The sequence below is a fragment of the Pinus tabuliformis genome, chromosome 7, assembly GCF_031772625.1.
Source record: "Pinus tabuliformis cultivar Carrire ecotype Pingquan chromosome 7, CPIR1, whole genome shotgun sequence".
NCBI classification, from domain to species: domain Eukaryota; kingdom Viridiplantae; phylum Streptophyta; class Pinopsida; order Pinales; family Pinaceae; genus Pinus; species Pinus tabuliformis.
The window spans coordinates 226551366-226575405 of NC_142293.1; the positions used below are offsets into that span (position 1 = coordinate 226551366).

General features: G+C 41.5%; 1 protein-coding gene across 1 annotated transcript in view; it reads left to right on the forward strand.

Annotated features, from left to right (window-relative positions):
• CRSH (Ca2+-activated RelA/spot-like protein) overlaps nt 1–20627 on the forward strand; it is a 142907-nt gene extending 122280 nt beyond the window's left edge. The window contains exons 3-4 of the mRNA XM_089457995.1: nt 19120–19410; nt 19856–20627. Coding sequence (XP_089314121.1) covers nt 19120–19410; nt 19856–20023 — 459 coding nt within the window. The 3' untranslated portion in view covers nt 20024–20627. The remainder of the gene's footprint in view (nt 1–19119; nt 19411–19855) is intronic.
• The last annotated feature ends 3413 nt before the right edge of the window (nt 20628–24040 follow it).

Genomic DNA, 24040 nt, shown 5'->3' on the forward strand with positions numbered 1-24040 from the left:
TCATGTTGATGAGCCCTGACTGAAATATAATATTGTTGATATAATAAGACCTGATTAAAATACAGAATGTTAATATTCCACTAGCCACCCAACTACTTTCCTATATGATTTCTCAAAATTTTGCCCTGACATCTAATTTTGATCCCATGAGAACTTAAAGGGTTCAAAATATACATTCACTCAAAGAAAGAAACTAGCAAGATCTGTAAAATGGAAACTAACTAAGCAGTCTAACAACATGAAAAGAAGAAAGTAACTTCCACTTACGTGTCTATCAGTTTTTGCATGAGATTTCCCATGGAAAAATCTATGGCACAAGGTTATGGTTGTCGCAATGGTCACCTGGGAACTGAATAAACAATAGACGGTCAGCCTATTACTATATTAGGCCTATGGTCTTTACCTGTGGAAAAAGCATCCAAGTTTCGTTTAGTCTAAGTTCCAAAAATGATTTCTTTTAGACTTTTTCTCTAGGTTAGTAGTATCTAAAACAAAATTGTGAAGGTATATCAGACCTATGGGCTAGTCCTATGGAAGCATTGCCAAATAGGTTATTCATATATTAATATTATCAGTTGAAAATCTACGACCTGCCTAACTAATATGTCAAGAACTGAGAAGTCCAATTTCTCAAAATCATTATACATAATCCACTAGAGTTCTGAGTTCTCTCTATGTTTAAGTTTTCTTCTAAGAAGGACAGTTCTCTCTTTGTTTAAGTTTTCTTCTAAGAAGGATTGTGTAAATTTTCAAATTCATTGCTTTCTTGCTCCAGGAATTCATATCAATGATCGTGCTTGGCAGCTTTTCAATTCAAACCAAATTGTCATAGTGGACTCAATTAATAAATTATATTTTATATTTATAAATTTTTAAGACCCTCACGCTCCCCCACGTTTCCTAAAAAATGGTAGGGAGCTTTTGCATAGGCCGCTCCCGCGCCCCCTCGCTCCCTCGCCCCCTCGTCCCGGAACCTCGGTGGAACATTGCCTGCGTGAGCCCTGGCTGGCTCTGAGTCACTCTCTTGGCACTATCTCTGCCTCTCTGTCTCTCTGTAATCAATTGCCCCTCAGCTGCATGTCCCGATCACTAATTCTATCTCTCTTAGCAAACCCCGCTCTAGAAGATAGAATGACTGATCACTCTGGTGTATTCTCCAAGTGACCCTCAAGCCTCCTCTTATACTTTTCCTGTTGACATATCAACGACTGAGATTAAGTCCTTAATCAACGACAAAGATTAGATCTGGCTTGATCCATGTCTTTTTGACCATTCTAACACAGTTTCTTATTAATACACATTGATATTTTATTTTCCCTAAGTTTAGACTTAGGGACTCCATTAAAAATATTAATTATTTTAATATCTCCTGAACTGTTTAGAATCTGCCAAACCCTTTCGGGGTATTGGAGATCTCATGTGCCCCAACCTCTCCACCAAATTTCGTGGCTAGAGCACATCTGATGCTACCCCAAATCAACACTCCCTTTTAGCGAGGATTGCACTCTAGCAATACTCTTCATTGAGTATTACTCTGATCATCCAACGTCAGTCCCTGTGCTGATGTTAGGCGTGCTGCCCACCATCCTCTGCACTGCTGTATCCTGTACTGTTGCCCATGGTTTTTCCACTGCCATTGCTGCATCCGTATAACAGCTCCCTTTGCATCTGTGCTGCTGCTGGTCCTTTCTCCCAGCACTGCATTTGCACTGCACCTCCTCTGATCATGTTGCATCGTGTTGCCCACTACTGCACTGCAACTCAGTTACTGAGAGGTAAGTAATTGATCTCCCAATCTGACCTCCCTGTTGGGCTAGAGATACCCACTGATGCTGAAGCTCCCTCTGCCGCTAACAAGTGCTCCCTCTCTGACCTCTGCGCTGCTGCAACAACTACCTGCATCTCGTACCGTTGCACACCTCTTTGTGCCATCTTGCACTGGTGCAACACTCCTGTGCCTCTCACACTGCTGTAGCCTGCTAGCCTCGCGTTGTCTCGGGACTCCTGCACTGTAGCTCTCTCTACCGCTTCATTCGCATCCGTCTCTACCCGACTTAGCCAGTCCTGCTACTCCTCTTTGGGGCTCCTGTAGCAAGGTCTAATCCAAGAGGTAGGGTACCTCGAGGATCCTGCTCCTCATCTCCTGTAGTCCGCTTGACTACAGCTCGATGTCTCCCCACTTCCGCTCAAGTGGTGCGTGTGCACTCATGGCATAGTTATCATCTGTCAAAACTTCCTTCTCTGCCTGTGCTGGCACTGCCTTAGTCTCGGAAGACTATCCCTTACTCTTCTTCCTTGGACACTGGGTCACATAATGAAGAGATCTTGGAGAGATCTTTCTTCTTTCGCTTTTCATCTAAGTTGCACGAAACGGGGAAACGGGGAAGCGAAACGAAACGCGGAAGCGAAACGAAACGCGACCTCCCCAAATTTTGGAAACGGGGAAACGCGAATATATATAATATATATATATATATATATATTAAAAACATTTAAAAATTATTAATATATATATGTGCAATCATAAAGCATTAATGATACATTTACTTAAACATTTTAACATTAAGATTAAATTTACATCACAATGATCACATTTACTCATGAGTCATCACATAATGAAAATAAAAATATAGGAACTGGAAAATCCAAAATCAGCCTTTATTTATATTAGTATATGAGGCTGCAAGTACAATAAAGACTATAAGGCTGCAAGAACTATAGAGACAAGTCACAAAAGACTAATCCTCATCATAACAATCCTCATCAAAAATAGAAGCAGCAGAATGCTCAACAGTGGATGGTGGTGCTGAAGAAGATGATGCACCAATTCCACTTCCAGAATCCTCCTCAATATTCAGGGCAGCAAGAAAGAGATCCAAATCAGGATTTTCTGCATCCACATCCCATTCTTTAGAAGGACCACTGTTGTATTCTGGACCCCTACGAGATGCAAGGCGAAGGTTGGAGTGCACATAAACAGCGTAGAAACCCTAAAAAAATTTAAAAACTAATTAGAAAAAAAAAAAAAATTAAAAAACAAGTCATTTTTTTGGGGAAACGGGGCCCGTACGGCCTGGAAACGCGTTTCCGGCCGTACGGGCACGTTTCCATTTCGGGAAACGTGCCCGTACGGCCGGAAACGCGTTTCCAGGCCGTACGGTACGCGGAAACGCGTTTCCGTTTCGTTTCTGGCCGGAAACGGACCCTGTACCTGCGTTTCCTGCAACTTAGCTTTTCATGCTTTCCCTCAGATGCTAGGGCCACATCTTCCTCTTCGTTCTTGACTTTGATCCCCTTGCTGCTGCTACCCGTCTTCGACTACCGTTTGATCTCTTCCTGGCGAAGAGCTGCCCACATCTCGTCCCAAGGTGGGAGAGTCCCTCTGCCATGTATACTCTAGACAAATACCTCCTAGTCTTATGAGACAACATTCAAGGTTGTCCTCACCATCAATTCCTAATCTGGTGTCGCCTCTATAGCAGTCAACTGATCTCGGATCTCATTCAGTCCTCCGAGGAATGTGTCAATCGGTTCTCCCTTCTTCATCTGATACGACCTCAACTGATTCTCAAGCAACATTCTTCTCTGCACAAAAGTATGTTGGTACAACTTCTTGAGAACCTCCCACATCTGAAATTCCGTTTCCTTCTCAGCCATGTGTGGTACTACATGATCCTTGACCTCGTCAAGGATGATGCTATTGGCCCTCACCATTGCCTCCTCGTACTTGTCATTATCATTGGGGTCGACTGGGATAGCTATTACCTTCAAGGCGAAGTTCTTGAATCGATTTCTGTTAAGTACGGATAAGATTTTGGCCTTCAAGACTGCAAAGTTCGACGCTTCGTCTTGTCTATCCTGGTCTCTTACTCCGTGTAGTGCCATGATGCTCCTCTACTTCCCTCTTGGAAGTTCTCTGTTCGACTCCTTTGAGTCTCTACTTCCTGTCTGGAAGTTCTCTTCTGGACTCCCTCTGAGTCCTGATTTCCCTCCTGGAAATCCTTCTTCCGCTGTCGAGATGCCCCCTACTTTGATCGTCTTGTGCAACTGCACTACTGATCTGGGTTCCTCGGCTAGAAACCCTCGGTAGCAACTCCTCTGGCCTTGCTCTGTCAGGTACTGTTCTGACTACAGTACCTCACCAGCTCCACTCTGCAATATTCCCACAACCTTTTAAACCCCAACAACCTGAAGGTAAGAGCTCCTAGGCTCTACGCAATCCCGACACCAACAACCCGGCCTCAGCCAACTACATCAGTCCTCCCAGCTACTGCGTGAGGCTTCTTTTGCCTCCCTTAGCCTCTGCACTGCCTCTTCGCGGCTCACCTTTGATGATGCAAGCACTGCGTCACCCATCCTTTGTTGCTGCTCTGCTAGAAACAACTTCTGTCACCTCGAGACAACTGTTTTCTGCTGCTATTGCTCCGCTCGTCTAATGTCCTTTAGTCCTTCTTTGATCTGCAATCACCCTCTGATACCATGTTGAAGTTTCTAAGTTTACTGAGTTACAAACCCTGCATGCACTTTATCTGATTTATTCCTACCTACTTGTTATTTTCCTTAACAAGTTATTTACAATGTAAATACTAAAAATAAACACTAGTGCATGCTCAACATATTACAGATCAACAACTAAAAGAAACAGAAACAAACACACCGTATGACACCATTATTTTTGGACTAATGTCCCCAGAAAAACCCAATATGGGAAAACCGACGCAGCTATCTAAGGGTTTTCTTATTAAGCAAATATCAGAGTACAATCTGGGTGTCGTAACTGGCCTACCCAACAGAAAATTTCCTTGGTAGTAATACCTCTTAGTTTTTGACAAATCTCCTGGCTGAAACCCTGGATAATCCTTCCGGCAGCTACTCAGCACAAATCTGCCCCAGAAACCCCAGCGTCAGCCTCTCTTTGGACTGCGTCAGCCCCTCTCTGCCTCACACTGGCCCTACGTCACCTCAGATGGGTTTGCATCAGCCCTGGGATGCCCTGCGTTAGCCCTCTGGCTCTCTGTGTCAGCAACGCTGGCCTCTCTGAGGCTCTGCGTAGCCCCTGGCTGCCTCTGCGTGGCCCTGCGTGAGCCCTGGCTGGTTTTGCGTCACTCTCTTGGCACTATCTCTGCCTCTTTGTCTCTCTGTTCTCAATTTCCCCTCAGCTGCATGTCCCAATCACTAATTCTATCTCTCTTAACAAACCCCGCTCTAGAGAATAGAATGATTGATCACTTTGGTGTATTCTCCAAATGACCGTCAAGCCTCCTCTTATACTTTTCTTGTTGACATATCAACGACCGAGATTAAGTCCCTAATCAACGGCTAAGATTAGATCTGGCTTGATCCATGTCTTTTGGACCATTTTAACACAGTTTCTTATTAATATACATTAATATTTTATTTTCCCTAAGTTTAGACTTAGGGACTCCATTAAAAATATTAATTATTTTAATATCTCCTGAACTGTTTAGAATCTGCCCAAACCCTTTCTAGGTATTGGAGATCTCATGTGCCCCAACCTCTCCACCAAATTTCGTGGCTAGAGCACATCTGATGCTACCTCAAATCAACACTCCCTCTTAGCAAGGACTGTGCTCTAGTAATACTCCTCACTGAGTATCACCTTGATCATCTGGCATCGGTCCCTGTGCTGATGTTAAGCCTCCTTGCCCAACATCCTCTGCACTGTTGCATCTTGTACTGCTGCCCATGACTCTGCTACTGCCACTGCTGCATCTGTACGACAACGCCCTCTGCATCCGTGCTGCTGCTGGTCCTTTCTCCTAGCACTGCATCTGCACTGCACCTCCTCTCATCATGTTGCATCGTGCTGCCTACTGCTGCACTGCAACTCAATTATTGAGAAGTAAGTAACTGATCTCTCAATCTAACCTCCCTGTTGGGCTAGAGACACCCACTGATGCTGAAGCTCCCTCTGCCGCTAATAAGTGCTCCCTCTCTGACCTCTACGTTGCTGCAACAACTCCCTGCATCTCGTACCGTTGCACACCTCTCTGTGCCATCTTGCACTGGTGCAACACTCCTGTGCCTCTCACACTACTGTAGCCTGCTAGCCTCGCGTTGTCTTGGGATTCCTGCACTGTAGCTCTCTCTGTCGCTTCATCCGCATCCGTCTCTACCCGACTCAACCAGTCCTGCTACTCCTCTTCGGGGCTCCTGTAGCAAGGTCTAATCCAAGAGGCAGGGTACCTTGAGGATCTTGCCCCTCATCGCCTGTAGTCCGCCTGACTACGGCTTGATGTCTCCCCACTTCTGCTCAGGTGGTGCGTGTGCACTCATGGCACAATGATCGTCTGTCAAAACTTCCTTCTCTGCCCGTGCTGGCGCTGCCTTAGTCTCAGAAGACTCTCCCTTACTCTTCTTCCTTGGACACTGGGTCGCATAATGACCCAGCTCCCCACAGTGGAAGCACTTGATCTTGGAGAGATCTTTCTTCTTCTGCTTTTCCTGATTTCCCTCAGATGCTAGGGCCACATCTTCCTCCTCGTGCTTGACTTTGATCCCCTTGCTGCTGCTACCCGTCTTCGACTGCCGTCTGATCTCTTCCTGGCGAAGAGCTGCCCACATCTCGTCCCAAGGTGGGAGAGTCCCTTTGCCCAGTATACTCTGGAAAAATACCTCCCAGTCTTCTGAGACAGCGTTCAAGGTTGTCCACACCATCAATTCCTGATCCGATGTCGCCTCTATAGCAGTCAACTGATCTCGGATCTCATTCAGTCCTCCGAGGAATTTGTCAATCGGTTCTCCCTTCTTCATCTGATACGACCTCAATTGATTCTCAAGCAACATTCTTCTTTGCACAGAAGTATGCTGGTACAACTTCTTGAGAACCTCCCACATCTCAAATGCCGTTTCCTTCTCGGCTATGTGTGGTACTACATGATCCTTGACCCCATCAATGATGATGCTATTGGCCCTCGCCATTGCCTCCTCGTACTTGTCGTTATCATTGGGGTCGACTGGGGTAGCTATTACCTTCAAGGCGAAGTTCTTGACACGATTTCTGTCAAGTACCAATAAGATTCTGGCCTTCTAGACTGCAAAATTCGACGCTCTATCCAGTCTATCCTAGTCTCTTACTCCATGTAGTGCCATGATGCTGCTCTACTTCCCTCCTGGAAGTTCTCTGTTGGACTCCTCTGAGTCTCTACTTCCCGTCTGGAAGTTCTCTTTTGGACTCCCTCTAAGTCCTGATTTCCCTCTTGGATATCCTTCTGCCGCTATCAAGATGCCCCCTACTCTGATCATCTTATGCAACTGCACTACTGATCCGGGTTCCTCGGTTAGAAACCCTCGGTAGCAACTCCTCTGGCCTTGCTCTGTCAGGTACTGTTTTGACTACAGTACCTCACCAACTCCACTCTGCAATATTCCCACAGCCTTCTAAACCCCAGCAACCTGAAGGTGAGAGCTCCTAGGCTCTACGCAATCCTGGCACCAACAACCCGGCCTCCTCAGCCAACTGCATCAGCCCTCCCAGCTACTGCATGAGGCTTCTTTTACCTTCCTTAGCCTCTGCACTGCCTCTTCTCGGCTCACCTTTGATGACACAGTTACTGCGTCACCCTTCCTTTGTTACTGCTCTGCTAGAAACAACTTTTGTCACCTTGAGACAACTGTTTTCTGCTGCTATTGCTTCGCTTGGCTGATGTCCTTTAGTCCTCCTGTGATCTGCAATCACCCTCTGATACCATGTTGAAGTTTCTAAGTTTACTTAGTTAGAAACCCTCCATGCACTTTATTTGATTTATTCCTACCTACTTGTTATTTTCCTTAACAAGTTATTTACAATGTAAATACTGAAAATAAACACTAGTGCATGCTCAACATATTACAGATCAGCAACTAAAAGAAATAGAAACAAACACAGCGTAGGACACCATTATTTTTGGACTAATGTCCCTGGAAAAACCCAATGTGGGAAAATCGGTGCAACTATCTGAGGGTTTTCTTATTAAGCAAATATCATAGTACAATCTGGGTGTCGTAACTGGCCTACCCAACAGAAAATTTCCTTGGCAGTAATACCTCTTAGTTTCTGACAAATCTCCTGGCTGAAACCCCAGATAATCCTTCTGGCAGCTACTCAGCACAAATCTGCCCTAGAAACCCCAGCATCAGCCTCTCTCTGGACTGCGTCAGCCACTCTCTGCCTCACGATGGCCTTGTGTCACCCTGGATAGGTCTGTGTTAGCCCTGGAATGCCCTGCGTCAGCTCTTTGGCCCTCTGCGTCAGCAACGCTAGCCTCTCTGAGGCTCTGTGCAGCTCCCGGCTGCCTCTGCATGGCCTTGGCTGGTTCTGCGTCACTCTCTTGACATTGTCTCTGCCTCTCTGTCTCTTTGTACTCAATTGCCCCTTAGCTGCATCTCCTGATCACTAATTCTATCTCTCTTAGCAAACCCCGCTCTAGAGAATAGAATGACTGATCACTCTGGTGTATTCTCCAAGTGACCCTCAAGCCTCCTCTTATACTTTTCCTGTTGACATATCAACGACCGAGATTAAGTTCCTAATCAACGGCTAAGATTAGATCTGGCTTGATCCATGTCTTTTGGACCATTCTAACACAGTTTCATATTAATACACATTAATATTTTATTTTCTCTAAGTTTAAACTTAGGGACTCCATTAAAAATATTAATTATTTTAATATCCCCTGAACTGTTTAGAATCTGCCCAAACCCTTTCTGTGTATTGGAGATCTCATGTGCCCCAACCTATCCACCAAATTTTGTGGCTGGAGCACATCTGATGCTACCCCAAATCAACACTGGAAATTTGTCTATCTGTGGGTAAGCCAGTTTAGCACCCTGTTGTACTAGAAAATCGCTGAATAATAAAATCCTCCCTTACTGCACTGGTTTTCCCACATTGGGTTTTTTCGGGGACATTAGTCCAAAATAACTGTGTCAATGTGTGCATATGTTTGTTTCTGTATTGCGATGTGATATCTGCAGTGACATTTATTTTAATGTTTGTTGAAGTAATTTCATGAATAACTTATGATGAAATAAATAGGAAAAGTAAATCAATTGCCGTAGTGACAGAATTTTCACATGGTATCAGAGGAAGTAATCAGAGACAGAAAGGGAAAATCAGTTACGGGTCAAGACCATGATGCAGAGGCATCCACCTTAAGGGACTCACACAGATTTTTGGAAGATTGCACAAGAGAGAGATTTCGATTTCTCTATGTTGTCTTCCAAGTTGGAAGAAGAAGTGGCGTGCATGACTAGTGCTGCATCATCAGAAGTATGGTAGATAGACAGTGGAGCCTCATGGCATATGACGGGAATTAGGGAGTGTTTCTCAGAATATCAAGAAGAGAAGATGAACTTTCACATCACCATGTGGAACAAGGCAAAGTGTACTCTAGTAGGAAAGGGCACCATAGTTTTTCAGATAGAATCGGGAGAGCGGTTCCGTGCCACAAATGTATTGCATGTACCAGGATTGGGGATGAACTTACTTTCCATGTCACAACTACGAGGCAAGGGCTATGACGTCTACTTCATCAAGGAAAAGGTATACGTCAAACACCCGAGCTGGAAAAAGAAAGTGCAAATCGGGATCAAAAGTAATTGGTTGTATAGATTACAACTAGAATCTCCAATGGCACTAATAGGCAGTCATGGGGACAAAGACTTGAACAAACTATGGCACAGAAGGATGGGTCACTTGCACCATGGAGCTCTGGGAATTCTCAGGAGCACTGCAACAGGAGTTCCGGATCTGAGTATTGAACGAGATGATGTATGTAGGGGATGCGCTCTAGGAAAGTATGCCAAGGCGACATTTCCTAGGAGCAACCATAGGGCCAAGAGTGTACTAAGATTGATACACTCAGATATGTGTGGACCTATGTCCGTCAAAGCTCTCAGCGGTGCCGAGTATTTCCTTACCTTCATTGATGACCAGTCGAGAAAAATTTGGATCTATTTTTTGAAAACCAAGGACGAGGTTTTCTGTTGATTCAAGGAGTTCAAGGCTCTAGTGGAGAATCTGACAGGTAAGAAAATAAAAGTCTTGCACTCAGATAATGGTGGAGAGTATGTCGATAAGGACTTCACTGATTATTGCGCTAAGGAGGGCATCAGAAGAAAGTGGACAGCTCCCTAAAATCCAGAGCAGAATGGGGTGGCAGAAAGGTAAAAGATGACTATTGTAGAAGCAACTAGGGCCATGCTGTATGATCAGGATATGCCAAAATTCTTGTGGGTGGAAGCATGCAACACAACTGTCTTCGTTCAGAACATGACTCCTCATCGGGCATTGGGTAAGATTACTCCAGAGAAAGTCTTCACTGGGAAGACACCTAAAGTCAGTCATTTTAGGATATTTGGGAGTTTAGCATATTGTTGCATACCCGAAGAAAAGAGGAAGAAGCTGGATCAGACTGCAGAAAAGGGGTATCTGGTAGGATATAGCGAGAATGCTAAGGCATACAGAATCTATCTTCTAGGGAGCAGGAAGGTAGTAGTACGACGAGATGTAAAGTTCATGGAGGACAGAGCTTTCAGAAGATCTCGCAAAATGCCTTCCGAGGAGCAGTTGAAAGAGGATCCGTTGGTCATACCTCTTCAACCAACGGAAGTGAAGAATTCTTCCTCAGATCAGGAAGATTCTCAAGATGAGGAGGAGCGAACAGAAGCACCTATTGGCAGAGGAAGAACCAGTAGGGAACTTCGTCAGATTCTTCGTGATGCAGAGAACTTCATCGGAGAGCCAAGGAACAGTAAAAGGGAGCGAAAACAACTAGACAGGTATCAAGCGTTAGTAGCTCAGGATGGGGAGCCTGTCAGCTTCAAGGAGGCAGCTCAGCATCAGGGCTGGCTAGATGCGATGGTGGAGGAGTATAACTCCATAATGGTTAACGATGTCTGGGAGGTGGTGTCAAGGCCTCAAGACAGATTTGTGGTAGGTTCAAGATGGATCTACAAGATCAAATATGCTGCGGACGACAGTGTTGAAAAATACAAGGTACAAGGCTAGGGTATGCTCAAAAGGAAGGGATTGACTATGAAGAAACCTTCGCCCCGGTAGCCAGGTATACATCTATTAGGACTGTGATATCTCTTGTAGCTTAGATGAGATGGGAGATCCATCAGATGGATGTCAAGACGACATTTCTGAACGGGGTAACAGAAGAAGAAGTATACATTGAACAACTAGAGGGCTTTGAAAGCCATGAGAAGAAGTCTCATGTATGCACACTGAAGAAAGCCTTGTATGGGCTGAAGCAAGCACCAAGAGTGTGATATGGTCGAATAGATGGCTACTTGCAGAAGATGGGGTTTGTCAAGAGTGACGTGGACCCAAATCTCTACTATCTGGTCGTAGAGAACGAGCCACTTTTCTTAGTATTATATGTGGATGATCTCTTCCTGACAGGATCATCCAGATTCATTGAGGACTGCAAGAAGAATCTAGCCACAGAGTTTGATATGAAGGATCTGGGACAAATGCACTATTTCCTAGGGTTGGAAGTTTGGCAGCAAAAAGGAGAAATCTTCCTTGGGCAAGGGAGGTATGCTACAAAAATCTTGAAAAGGTTTGGGATGGGAGACTATGGACCTATGGCTACGCCAATGATCACCAACTGGAAGAAGATTGATGCATCAGAAGACAAGGATGTCGATCCCACCCTATACCGATAGCTCATAGGGTCCTTGATGTATCTAGTTAATACTAGGCCAAATATTTGCTACGCTGTCAACACCCTCAGTCAGTTCATGTTGGAACCAAAGAGGGCTCACTAGGCAGCAGCCAAACATGTTCTTAGGTATTTACAGGGAACAATTGATTATGAGCTCTTATACACCAAGGGGAAGGATATCAGGTTGAGTGGATTTACTGATGCAGATTGGGCAGGAAGTTTAGTAGATCGGAAAAGTACCTCTGGGTACTGTTTCAACATTGGATTGGATCAGGAATGACCTCTTGGTGCAGTAGGAAACAAAATTCTGTGGCTTTGAGCTTGTTTGAGGCATAATATATAGCAGCAAGCACAACTTCGTGTGAGGCCATATGGCTTAGAAAACAGCGTGTAAACCTATTCAAAAGAAATATGGAGGCGACCAGGATCATGTGTGATAATCAGAGTTGCATCAAACTCTCTGAGAATCCAGTATTCCATGATAGGTCGAAGCATATTGATATCCGGTATCACTTTGTCAGAGATTGTGTCTAACGAGGAGCTGTACAGTTAAGCTACACTCCTAAAGGGGAGCAAGTGGCAGATATCCTCACCAAGGCCCTTGGAAAGTCAAAATTTGACTACTTCAGGGAAAAGATGGGGATGGTACGGAACCCCTTTCAGAAGTAGTGTGTTGGCAGCACGAATGAAGAGGGAGTTGCAGTGCAAATGTAGTGTTGGGAGAAAGGACCAACAACAACATAGATGTAGAGGGAGTTCAGTGCAAATGCAGTGTTGGGAGAAAGGACCAACAACAACATAGACGCAGAAGGAGTTGCAGTGCGGATGCAGTGTTGGGAGAAAGGACCAGCAGCAACACGAATGCACAGGGAGCTGTTGTACAGATGCAGCAGTGGCAGTAGCAGAGTCATGGGTAGCAGTATAGGATGTAGCAGTGCAGAGGATGTTGGGCAAGGAGGCTTAACATCAGCACAGGGACCGATGCCAGATGATCAAGGTGATACTCAGTGAGGAGTATTACTAGAGCACAATCCTCGCTAAGAGGGAGTGTTTATTTGGGGTAGCATCAGATGTGCTCTAGCCATGAAATTTGGTGGAGGTTAGGGCACATGAGATATCTAATACCCAGAAAGGGTTTGGGCAGATTCTAAACAGATTAGGAGATATTACAATAATTAATATTTTTAATGGAGTCCCTAAGTCTAAACTTAGGGAAAATAAAATATTAATGTGTTTTAATATGAATTTGTGTTAGAGTGGTCTAAATGACAAGGATCAAGCTAGATCTAATCTTAGCCGTTGACTAGGGATTTAATCTCGGCTGTTGATTTGTCAACGAGGAAAGTATAAGAGGAGGCTTGAGGGTCACTTGGAGAACATACTGAGGGAGACCAGTCAGTTCAATTTCTGGAGCGTGGTTTGCTGAGAAATAGAACTAGTGGTTTGGAGAGCAGTCAGGAGGCAACAAGTACGGAACAGAGAGGTGGGAGATCAGCGCAGAGGCAGAAGAGGCAAACGTAGAGTCAGGGAAAGTCACGCAGAGACTGCGCAGAGCCAGAAGGGCCTGCGTCATCCACGCAGAGCCTGCAGGAGTGATGCAGAAGGTCAGAGAGGCTGTGCAGAGCCTCAGGAGGCTGACACAGAGGTCAGTATGGTCTACGCTTGATTTAGAAGAACTGCTGGACATTTGTCTATTTGTGGCTAAGCCAGTTTGGCACCCTGTTGTACTAGAAAATTGCTGAATAATAAAATCCTCCCTTGCTGCACCGATTTTCCCACATTGGGTTTTTCCAGGGACATTAGTCCAAAATAACTATGTCAATGTGTGCATATGTTTGTTTCTGTATTACGGTGTGATATCTGCAGCAATATTTATTTTAATGTTTCTTGAAGTAATTTCATGAATAACTTATGATGAAATAAGTAGGAAAAGTAAATCATTTGCTACAGTGATAGAATTTTCACACCAAGTATTCATGTTGATTCTTCAGTGTTGGGCTGTTGAAGAACTACTGTGTTGAGTCGCTGAAAAAACTCCTGTGTTGAGCTGCTGAAGAATTGCCTGAAAAACCATTAAAACTGAATGTTGAAAACTCAAAGTTTGCTTGCCCATTGGGCAAATTTGATGGTGCTCACTGGCATATTTGTTGAGGCCCATTGGCAAATTTGTTAATGCCCACTGGTAGATTTGTTGTTCATTGGAAAATTTGTTGAGTTTGTCGAAACTTTTAGTCTGACAACCATCTTCAATTCCATCATCATTTCCCCCCTTTTTCAGCTGAAAGGAGAGACAATAGGTGGGTTTTGTTTGACCACCGATCATCTACATTTGATTTTTGAACTCCCCCCTTAAGGTGTAGGAGAGTTTCTCTTTTTAATTTTGTTCAATTCTTTAGGCAACTTTATCTTTACCTCTGCTTGAGTAGATTGTAGGACTTACGCAACTTCTTTACTTATAGATTCCATCTCCAAGGGTTTATCCATCCATAATTAACTGCCATTTTAGTCTTCTTCTACTTTCGACATTTCTCTTATAGATGATTTGTCTTCCCACAATGAAGACAAGGATGGAGGTCAAAACATTTACTCTCCATATGACCATTTCTTTTACAATGGTTACACTTAACAAGATTCTGGGTATTTTCTAGAAAACCTGCACTTACAAACTGAATTGGTTTTGAGAAATCTGGAACATAAAGTTGTTTTCTTTGTTGTACCCCAAACCATGTCAATCTTTGTTGAATGAAATTTCTTCCCAAGGTTTGATCACCATCTTGGAAAGACCATTTTCTTATTGTTTTTCTTCACCACTATTACTGCTACTAATATTCTTTGCTTGGTTCATTAAGTCATTTGTATCACACTGAGCATCAATCATCTCTATTAACAATTCATCTGTATCGCATGCTGCATCAAACTTTTCAATTAGATATTCAGTACAACTAGTTGCATCATTTTTATTTAGTAGCACAACTTGCTGGATGAGATCATCTGTGTCACAACTTTCATCAACCTGGTGGATTAGATCATTTGTGTCACAACTTTCATCAACATGCTGAATGAGGTCATCTGTTTCACAAATTGCATTTGTTGTTTGGATGAGGTCTTCTGTGTCATAGACTGCATCTATCTTTCTGTACATCTTGCATCAAGTAGATCTTGTTTTTGCCTCAATTTTATCTGGAGTGCATTAATGAGTTTTTCTTTCATATCTAGTTCATTTTGAATATCTTTTGTTGCTTCTAATGTGCTAGTCATTTGATTAATTATGTTTTGATTTTGCTTTAACTTCCACTCAAGTACTTCAATTTTGTTGTGCAATTCATGATTGCACTCTTGCAATTCTTTAATTTCTTGAGATGCATTTTGCAGGCGCTTTCCTCCTTTACCCATTTTGGTCTTTAACATGTTCGCTTGATTATCACGTTCGCTTGATTATGTGACCTTAGGGTGTCGGGTACTACCGATAATGCACCCCAAAGTTCGATTACAATCTTGAATTTAATGATTCAGCTCACCCTCTCTCAAAGTAAAACATTACTTTGGATTACAACAATGACCTTCCCTTAAAAAAAATTCACTTATGACTCCATATTACAAATCACTTATCACTTCAAATATTACAAAATATACCTTATTCCTCCATAAAAAAACCTTATGTTAAAAATTTAATACACCTTATCTCTCCAAAAATTTACACCTCCATAAGAAAATTACCTTATTACTCCACCGAAACTCGTTATCTCTTCATTAAAATTACAAATTTCAAAAATAAATAACACGCCTTCTCTCCATTAATAAAATTTACTTTTTAAAATGCTTTTACATAAATCCCATGGAAACAAATTGAGAACATTCAGAAGCGTTTGATTACAAACAAATTCAAGACTAAAAGTGCAGTTCCTTATGCTATCTTGTTAGGTGAAAAAGTGCAATTGCTATGGTGCGAGTCATAAGGTATTAAAAAAAAAATTAGCAAATGGAAGAAGGTAGATGGCCTAGGGTTGTCTTTAATGACATATTGTGCAACAGAAAAAAGACTCGGATGGAACAAAATAACACATGGTTGTAAATGGGGTATTTTCTTGAACACGTGTCCCATAAACAACAAAGAGATAAAATCTTTTGTTATGGATAAGTCCCACAAGCGTACTTGGGATAAGGATCTAGGAAGAAAGATAAAGTACTATATTGAAGTGTTTAATCCCACTCATAGTCATCAACCAAAAGCATACATAGAGGCCAATATCTCTTGGAGAGCCAAAATTCTTATTGCTCAGTTAAGGACTAATTCTCATCAACTCCGTTGTGAAACAGGGCATTGGAAAAGGCCAAAAGAAGTGTGGGAGGAAAGAGTATGCATTTTTTGTTCTTCCGGAAAAGTGGAAACAGAAAAGCATTTCATTTTAGAATGTGAGGCCTTCAAAGACAACAGGGAAAGTTATGCAGATATGTTGGCAGCGAGCTCTTGGGATAATCTATTTAGCGAGGGGTTTGTCGAGACGCTAGGAGCATTTATTGTGAGGGTTCACAGAAAAAGGGCCGAATACATCAAACAGATGAAGAAGCAATCTGTCCCATAGGCTATCTTTAGCTCGTGAATGTTAAAATAATGTCCTTCTTTCTTTCTTCTTTCAAAGAATTTTATAATTTATACATGTAAAAGCATAAAGCAAAATACTCACCATAAAAAGTAATTCGTTGGGGAGAATTTTCAACGACCTTATTCATTTAATTATTTTTCCTTTGACTTGGATGTAGTCCACTTCCACATTGTAGGTCTTCCACACAAGACTTCAACGCAACTCCTCATGCTGCAGATCTCTTTCATGCTGGTCTCCTCACGCAAATTTCTTTAACACTTGTATTTGTTCTTCCATGCATGAAAACTGAAGCTAATGGATTAGAACCACTGGCTGAGAAGTGGAACTATTGTGTTGCACGCCAAAGCTTTGGGTTAATAATATGTTTGTGGCACACATCAAAATACTGAAATTTCAAGTCGATTTACAAGGGTGGTTGCAATATCTACGTAGACCATGTGCAATCAACACACAGTGCATCCTCTCTGAAGTGAATAATTCATAATATAAAAATCACAACACCCCAACAAACCTCCCTATGCACAGTGCTCGACTTTCTCCTCCTCTCGCTCTATGAATGTTTAGGCTTTCAGTGTTGTGACAGAAAACTTTGTATCCACCATACACAAATGGTGATTGGGCATATTCAATTCGCAGGCTATGCAACATAGTCACGATGCACCAGTCCGCTCACCGTAGCTATGACAGGGACTGATCACCCATAATTTTCCAGAGCAACGGACTCATGCAACAACCTCCAAGCAACTTCGTCCATCTGCAGAACACACTCCTCAATCATTCGATGGACTTCGTGCAAATATCGATTTTTCACACAACTCCAATAGTGACTTCATATAGATGCAGCAAAACTATATAGACAATAAGATTTTCCATGGAAAACTACCATGGATTCAGTCAGGGCTAAGAACCACAAGTGCTCTGATACCAATTGAAGTGATTAATAAAAAAATATATATCAGAAACATAAGACAGAAATTTGGGAGAAAAGGCTTTGTTGCCTTAATTCATTAATTTACAAATGATGATACATTATTCACACACATGAGGCCTCGTATTATAGAATTGAGGTTCTCATAACAAATTACCAATTTGGCTAATTGGTTGAACCTTCTCCATAGCTTCTTCCACTATATTTCCATGAACATCTTAGCTGATTTTGTGTGATCTCCATCCCTAACTTCTCTCATTATTCTCATCTTTGGTTGTAGACTTCTAGAGTAAGTCTACTTTCATTACTAATAATTTCATATTTTCTTATGAATTATTCCTTCACACTCCCTTTAATAAATACTTAATCAACATTTAATTTGGACTTAATGATTGTTAATATATGTATGAGGCTAACAAAATTGGCCTAGTTGCCAATTCCTCTAGTGCAAAAAAATACAAATACTTCAAACTTGTTCCATAGGTGAGCACTGAGAAAGCCCAAGGCATAGCTCAACTAGTTGTTGCTAGTTTTGTGTCTGCAGGTGCCTTATTTGAAGCTCCCTAGGTTATGCTCACTGGTCTATGCCAATAGGTTTATTAGGGATGCCATCCACGAATGTGGGGAAGCATCCCTTGGGTTTCACCTTGAGAATATTTCCTTGGAAAAAAGGTGAGCACCGAGAACGTAACAATACATATTGTAGTACAATAAATTCTCCCATATTTCTGGGTCAATTTCTATTAAAGCTACATGCACAACATATAAGAATAATCATTCATCAAGAAAAACTTAAGTTGTAAATGAGAATCTGGCGTGGTTTAAGATTAGAGTTTAGCATGGAAATAACTAGAAGAAGTTAAACCTTAAACATTGTCTTCTTTTGGAACCTTAGGATACTGCTTGTGGGTGACAAAAAATAAGAGGGACAAAAGCTTCTCATGAAGACCATAATGGACACTTAGCTCATGATGGTTCATGGTGTACTTTATATATCCATTTTCAAGCTAATCGAGGTCATCATATGGTGTCCAAGAAACCTCACTTCTTTACAAGCTGAGTGTCATGGACTAAGGGCATTGAAATTGTGTAACAATTTTTTATGAAAGCTATCCAGCTTTAAAGTTTAAATCACCATAAGTTCCCCATAAGATTACCTTATGATCATTTATTCAAAGGAATTGATAATATCTAACATGATGGACATGAAAGCTGGAGCTAAAAATGTCAAATAACAACTAAAATAATCCATTGTAATGAATAATAAGAAGACCTAAAGCATAACTCTTTTTAGTTTAATTGCCCTTTATGTTATGAGCCACATATGATGTACAAGTTGTAGCATAAAGGCCTCTGTGACATATGCAACTTCTTATCATGATTCCCTGAGGTGGGATATGATTTATAAGTTGATACATTTTCTACACTCATTTGTCAAGCCCTTGTGATTTATTTAGGTGTCAACTGTGTGGTCAATACATCTAATCAGGATTGTTTCCAGGGTCCAAAAACTACATTCAACAGACTGCTTGTGTTGTGACTTTAAAAGGGTTTGTAGTAGACTGTAGGATATTTAGTTTAAAATTAGAGTAGCATGGCATGATGGCAGGTAAACAGTGGATTCTACAAGTCTTCTTGAATTCTTTGAAATTGGTTCTTTAGGATGGCTACATATCTGATTAAGATGACAGTTGCATTCTCATCTCATTCATTACTTGTACATATTTTACTAATTTGGTTCTCACGCATTATAGAAGCACAGATTTGTAACCATTATTTGAATTATTTTTTTGTGCATTTACTTTTGTTCTGGAGACTTGTGGGGAATACAAGATGTGAGTTCCTTCGCATATTTAATAGAGAAACGGTGATGGATATTTAGAAGATTTACAGTTTTTACAATTCTGCACAGGTTAAGCAACTTAAGGCAATCATGACGGCTGCTGCTGATCTTGCAGCTTTCCATTTTCAAGGTCTTCCTAAGAAGTCTTCTGAAGGATCTACTATACACAATGATATGAAGAGTCGAATTTTCAAGTTATTTGATAAAAACCAAGATGGCTTGATTAGTATGGAGGAGCTCAAAGAAATGATGGAGGAGCTTGGAGCTAATAAAGAAGATGCAAAGGAGCTGATGCAGCTAGTAGATGCAAACAGTGATGGTTCTTTGAGTTCTGAAGAATTTGCGGAGTTTCAAAAACGGGTAAAGTTATGTTTGTTTTCAGAGTATATACTATATATCTTCTTGCATCTTTGTCATTATGGTTTTGAGGCATTTCCTAACATGCTTCATATATATTTTACATTTTTGTGCAAAGGCTAGTCAGATACGGGCTTTTCCTTCATGGTCGTGAAAATTCAAAATCTGTTTTAGAACATTGTAGATTTAGATTCCTGAAGGATCTTATGGTAGATATGGATGAAAAATGACTTTGAAAATTCAAATATGTTTTACTGCTGCAGTTTATGTTGTCTCATGGTTAAATTTGAGGGCTTGTTTGGTCCAATGGTTAGTATGTCTGCAGCAATGGCCAATGATTTTTTTTGAACAACAATGTGCAGACAGTCCAGATTTATCCATCAGCTTGTGATGGTGATGAATCTGATTTCCTGATTTTCTCTCTCACTCATGTCTGGCTCTATTGCAGGTAAGGATTTCTCAGAATTTGAATGTCATAGATGAGCAATGCAGTAGACAGTTGGGTGAGAAGCTTCACAGTCCTCACACTGACCAGGAAGCAACTAGTAGCTCTACTAGTGGAGCTTATTATGACAATGGTTATGGTATAGTTGGGAGTCTTCAAAGTTCAAAGTAACCAAGCCACAAGAAACATGGGCTTCTGTCTCAGTATATCACTACACAGACTAACATTCCTTCTAGAGATTTGATAGATGCCAGTGGTGAGGAAGCCCTTGAAGTATTTTGATCAAATTTCATATCTCAGAGGCCATGCAGTGAAAAGATGGGTGACAATGATCCAGTTTTTTACCTGCTTCGGAGCAGAGCATCTATGTGCTAGTTGGAGACATGATGTGCCAGGTGCTTAATTGTGGTGAAGAACATTTAGATCAAATTCTTCAGACTGATTCTGTGAAGAAAATCCCACTACTAGTTGTGGAGACACATTGACAGGATAAAAAATGGGGTTGCTTGAGAAATGAAACTAAATAAATGAGAGCTAACGAGGAACAAGTTTCTGGATATTTATATTTCCTTAACTCCCTTTAAATTATTTTTCTTGAAAATGACACCATTATAAAACTAGAGATCTGATATATTCTCTGTAATAAGAAGACCCTTGATCTACTTTGTGCTGAAACAGATCTCTCTGTACATAAATGCAACAAATCAAACAAGCACTTGGTTGCAGTCCTCCCATGTTTATTTTGGATTTGTAGCGACTGGTAATTTCATTTGTACATTACCACTGTTTTCAAGTACCACAAGGAAGAATGATTTGTCAAAGAGATCTGAAGACAGATGGATCAATCTATTGGTTTTTCATTATTTCGATGGATATTTGGAATTTGAAAAGTCAATCCATCCTTAGGTTGTATACTGCAACTGCCATGCTTTTATATATATATATATATATATATATATATATATCAAGAGAGATAGAGAGAGCTTGGACTCAACAATATATATAGACCGTAGTCACACAACTTGGACTCAACAATATATATAGACCGTAGACACACAACTTGGACTCAACAATCTGACAAAACAAAATGGGAAGTCAACTTGGCAACTGGGCAGAAAACTAGGCAATAACTCAGTTTTAAAAAAAATAAAGAAATATAAACTCAAAAGAATGGAAAAAAAATCAAGCAATATAAACTCAGCAAAACTCCACAATAGCTCCCCGAGTTTGAACAAAATACCCAAGTCTGAAGAAGCTTGCTAAAAACTTTGACTCAGCTTCCCAGGATTGCAAGCCATGCTTGCAAGTACTCAATCAAGTAAAAGAGTCCTGTTTCACTGATTGGACAATTCTAATAAATCAGGTGCTAAGCAGATCTGTTGGGATTGTGGGAACCTGAGCTGAATCAGCAGACTGCTTATTTCATTTGCAGTGGTTTGGTTTGGCCTCAGTAAGCTTGTATAAGGATATAAGTCTAATATGAAATGCTATGGACATCATGGATACAAGTTATGTTAAGTGGTGAAATTTTGATGCAAAATCCTATGTATTGTGCTTTAACCTTCAAACTTCAGGATTTTTCCATCACATATTTCTTCAAGATCTGATATTGTGTGTAATGTTCAAAATTATAAATTTTCAGAAAATTGCTTCGGAAATTAATGCCGCGAATTTCACAAACAGATTTCATAAATTAATCCACAAAATTGACGGCAAACTGTAAATATATAAACTGCAATCTTATAATAGGCAATAAACACATGCGGGAAATCTCAACTTTATTTATCATAATATAAGAGCAGAGTTACATGCTAACTCAATAGCTGAGATAATAGCCTAGAAGACCTCCAAATATTCTGCTACAAGCTGATGCCGACCTCCCACAATAACTGCAACTAAAGAGTACAACCTGTGAATCCTGAATGGATCCACCAAGGGAAAAGGTGGGTTCTCACCCACTCTCACTAAATCACCCAAGGGTTTTTGTCCTGGGGCTACTAAGGTAGAGAACTGGTTTCTCCAATCCACCAATGACAAATGCTCAAAGCAAGATGTCCCAAATGATCTTCTCCTCCTCTTTTTAAAGACTCCATAGATAGATCTCCAATCCTCTAGAAACATCTTATTTTATTATTATTCTAGAAGTTCCTCCCTATCATAACTGACTTTTTAATTTTATTTTAACTTGGCCTTTTTCCTCCAATTAATTATTCTCCCCTTTTAATTAAATGACTAATTAAAGTCATTTTTAATCTGGGAAAATGGTAAATCACCCACCATACTTTCTCCGGCCACTGGAAGTCACTTATTAGCGTCCTGTTAACCACCATTTTGTGGGTAACATCCTTAGGATAATTTTTTCTCCAAGATGGTCCTTAATCGGCAGCTAGCAACCCCTTGCAACCATCAGCTAGCTCATTGTGCCATTTCTCCGCCACCTGAACCAGCCATGTGGTCCCTCGCCCATCTGTCATGATCGTATGTTTGAAGATGGGCCTCCCAAATTTGAAGGTATGCCTTGTCATTTTGAAATTGAGTTTTGTAGTTTGCTTATCATGGACACTTCGGGGCATGGATTAATGGGGGGATTCAACAGAAAGAATGGGCTAGGTCTATGCTTCTATCTCTTAGACCTCTTTTAGGAATTAACCTTGGATTTTAGTCCCGTGGGATCTCTTTTACTGACCATTTGGTTTCAGGGATGGTATTTCACAAGAACCCCTTATTTTGGTTGTGTGGCCCCGCTCCCTTATCCACTTATATTATCCTCTTTTCACTCATTACTATCCCATCTATCATTTGTCCCGCTTGGGTCCACATTCTTCTATTGGGTCCACATAGGGTTAGCCTGCCCCTTCCCCTTGTCTGCACCTTGGTTCATGGCCTGGAATGAAGCCAAGAGGTTGATGCCGCTGAAAAAAAAGTTAAAAGCATATATGACCACATTCAACAGGAAAGTACCACAAAATGCAAAAGATGGTCGGGACAAAAACATTTTAGCACGTGGGCAAAAGCCGATACATGAGCTCTACCCCATTATCATGGCCATTACCCTGGTTCCTACATGTTCTATGAGCTTTCTTCATCATATAGGAACCCAGGATTGTCCCAACCCCTGGTGGGCGATGAACCGCTCCACCTTAAAATAAAAGGGGGGATTCCACTACTATATCTCACACATCATGCTCTAACCACTCGAACTCCGAGCAATTAATCAAAGAAAATCATAAAAGGCAAAAGGCATATAAAGAAGGGTGGAAAAACCAAGGTCGGGGGACCTCATGTACTGCGATTGCTCCCCCCCTACCCCGCCTACACACTATAAACCCAAAAGTGTGGGCTTCCCTCTTATTAGCTACCCTCGTACTCCAACATGTGACTTAGGGCTGCCCCTTCTCATCCCCTACTTCATTCACCTATTTGTTACATGCCACCACCTTTTGATGGATGTACATTGATTATATTATCCCCTTTAGAGGTAAAAACCACCTAATAGGGTGCTTGGTTAACCCATTTGGAGTTTAGGAGATATTGACACATCACAAAGCCCATTATGGAAGGACAGACCATTATGAAGTCCCCACCTGTGGTCCATGATTAGGTAAGCTCATTTACTCGATTTATCTAATGACTTGTTGTATTGGAAGGCTAGGGGACGCATTGAATCTTCTGCAGGATTGCAGATGGTTTCCATTTGGGGTTTGGTCTCCCTATACGAAGTCCTAATCCTCCAGAGGGCTACATTGGCACATGTACGGTGAGTGTTGAGAGCCATGGGCCTCCACAACAGCGAATTACACTCCATGGATCCCCACAACCATTCAGAGATTGTTATGCAACGAACTCACAAAATAGAAGAAGAGATAGATCAATGCCTTCAAAATTACCCTATTCGAGGGGACAACCTCCTTTACATTACACAAATGAAAAATTCTTCCATGATTCAAGTGACAGAACCTCCTTTCTATATATAGGAGTCTAAGGGGTCACAAACTGGTCATTTCTCAAGGACGCTAACTAAAGGCCCTGATACTACCAAGGGCGCAACAATGACAATAGTGGGCTTTTATGGGGCACAATAATAACAATATGGGGACTACATGGGCACAACAATAACAATAAGGCGGCTACACTGACAATAAAAATGAGTAAATTCACTAGTATTATAGGGACTTAACATACCCTTCT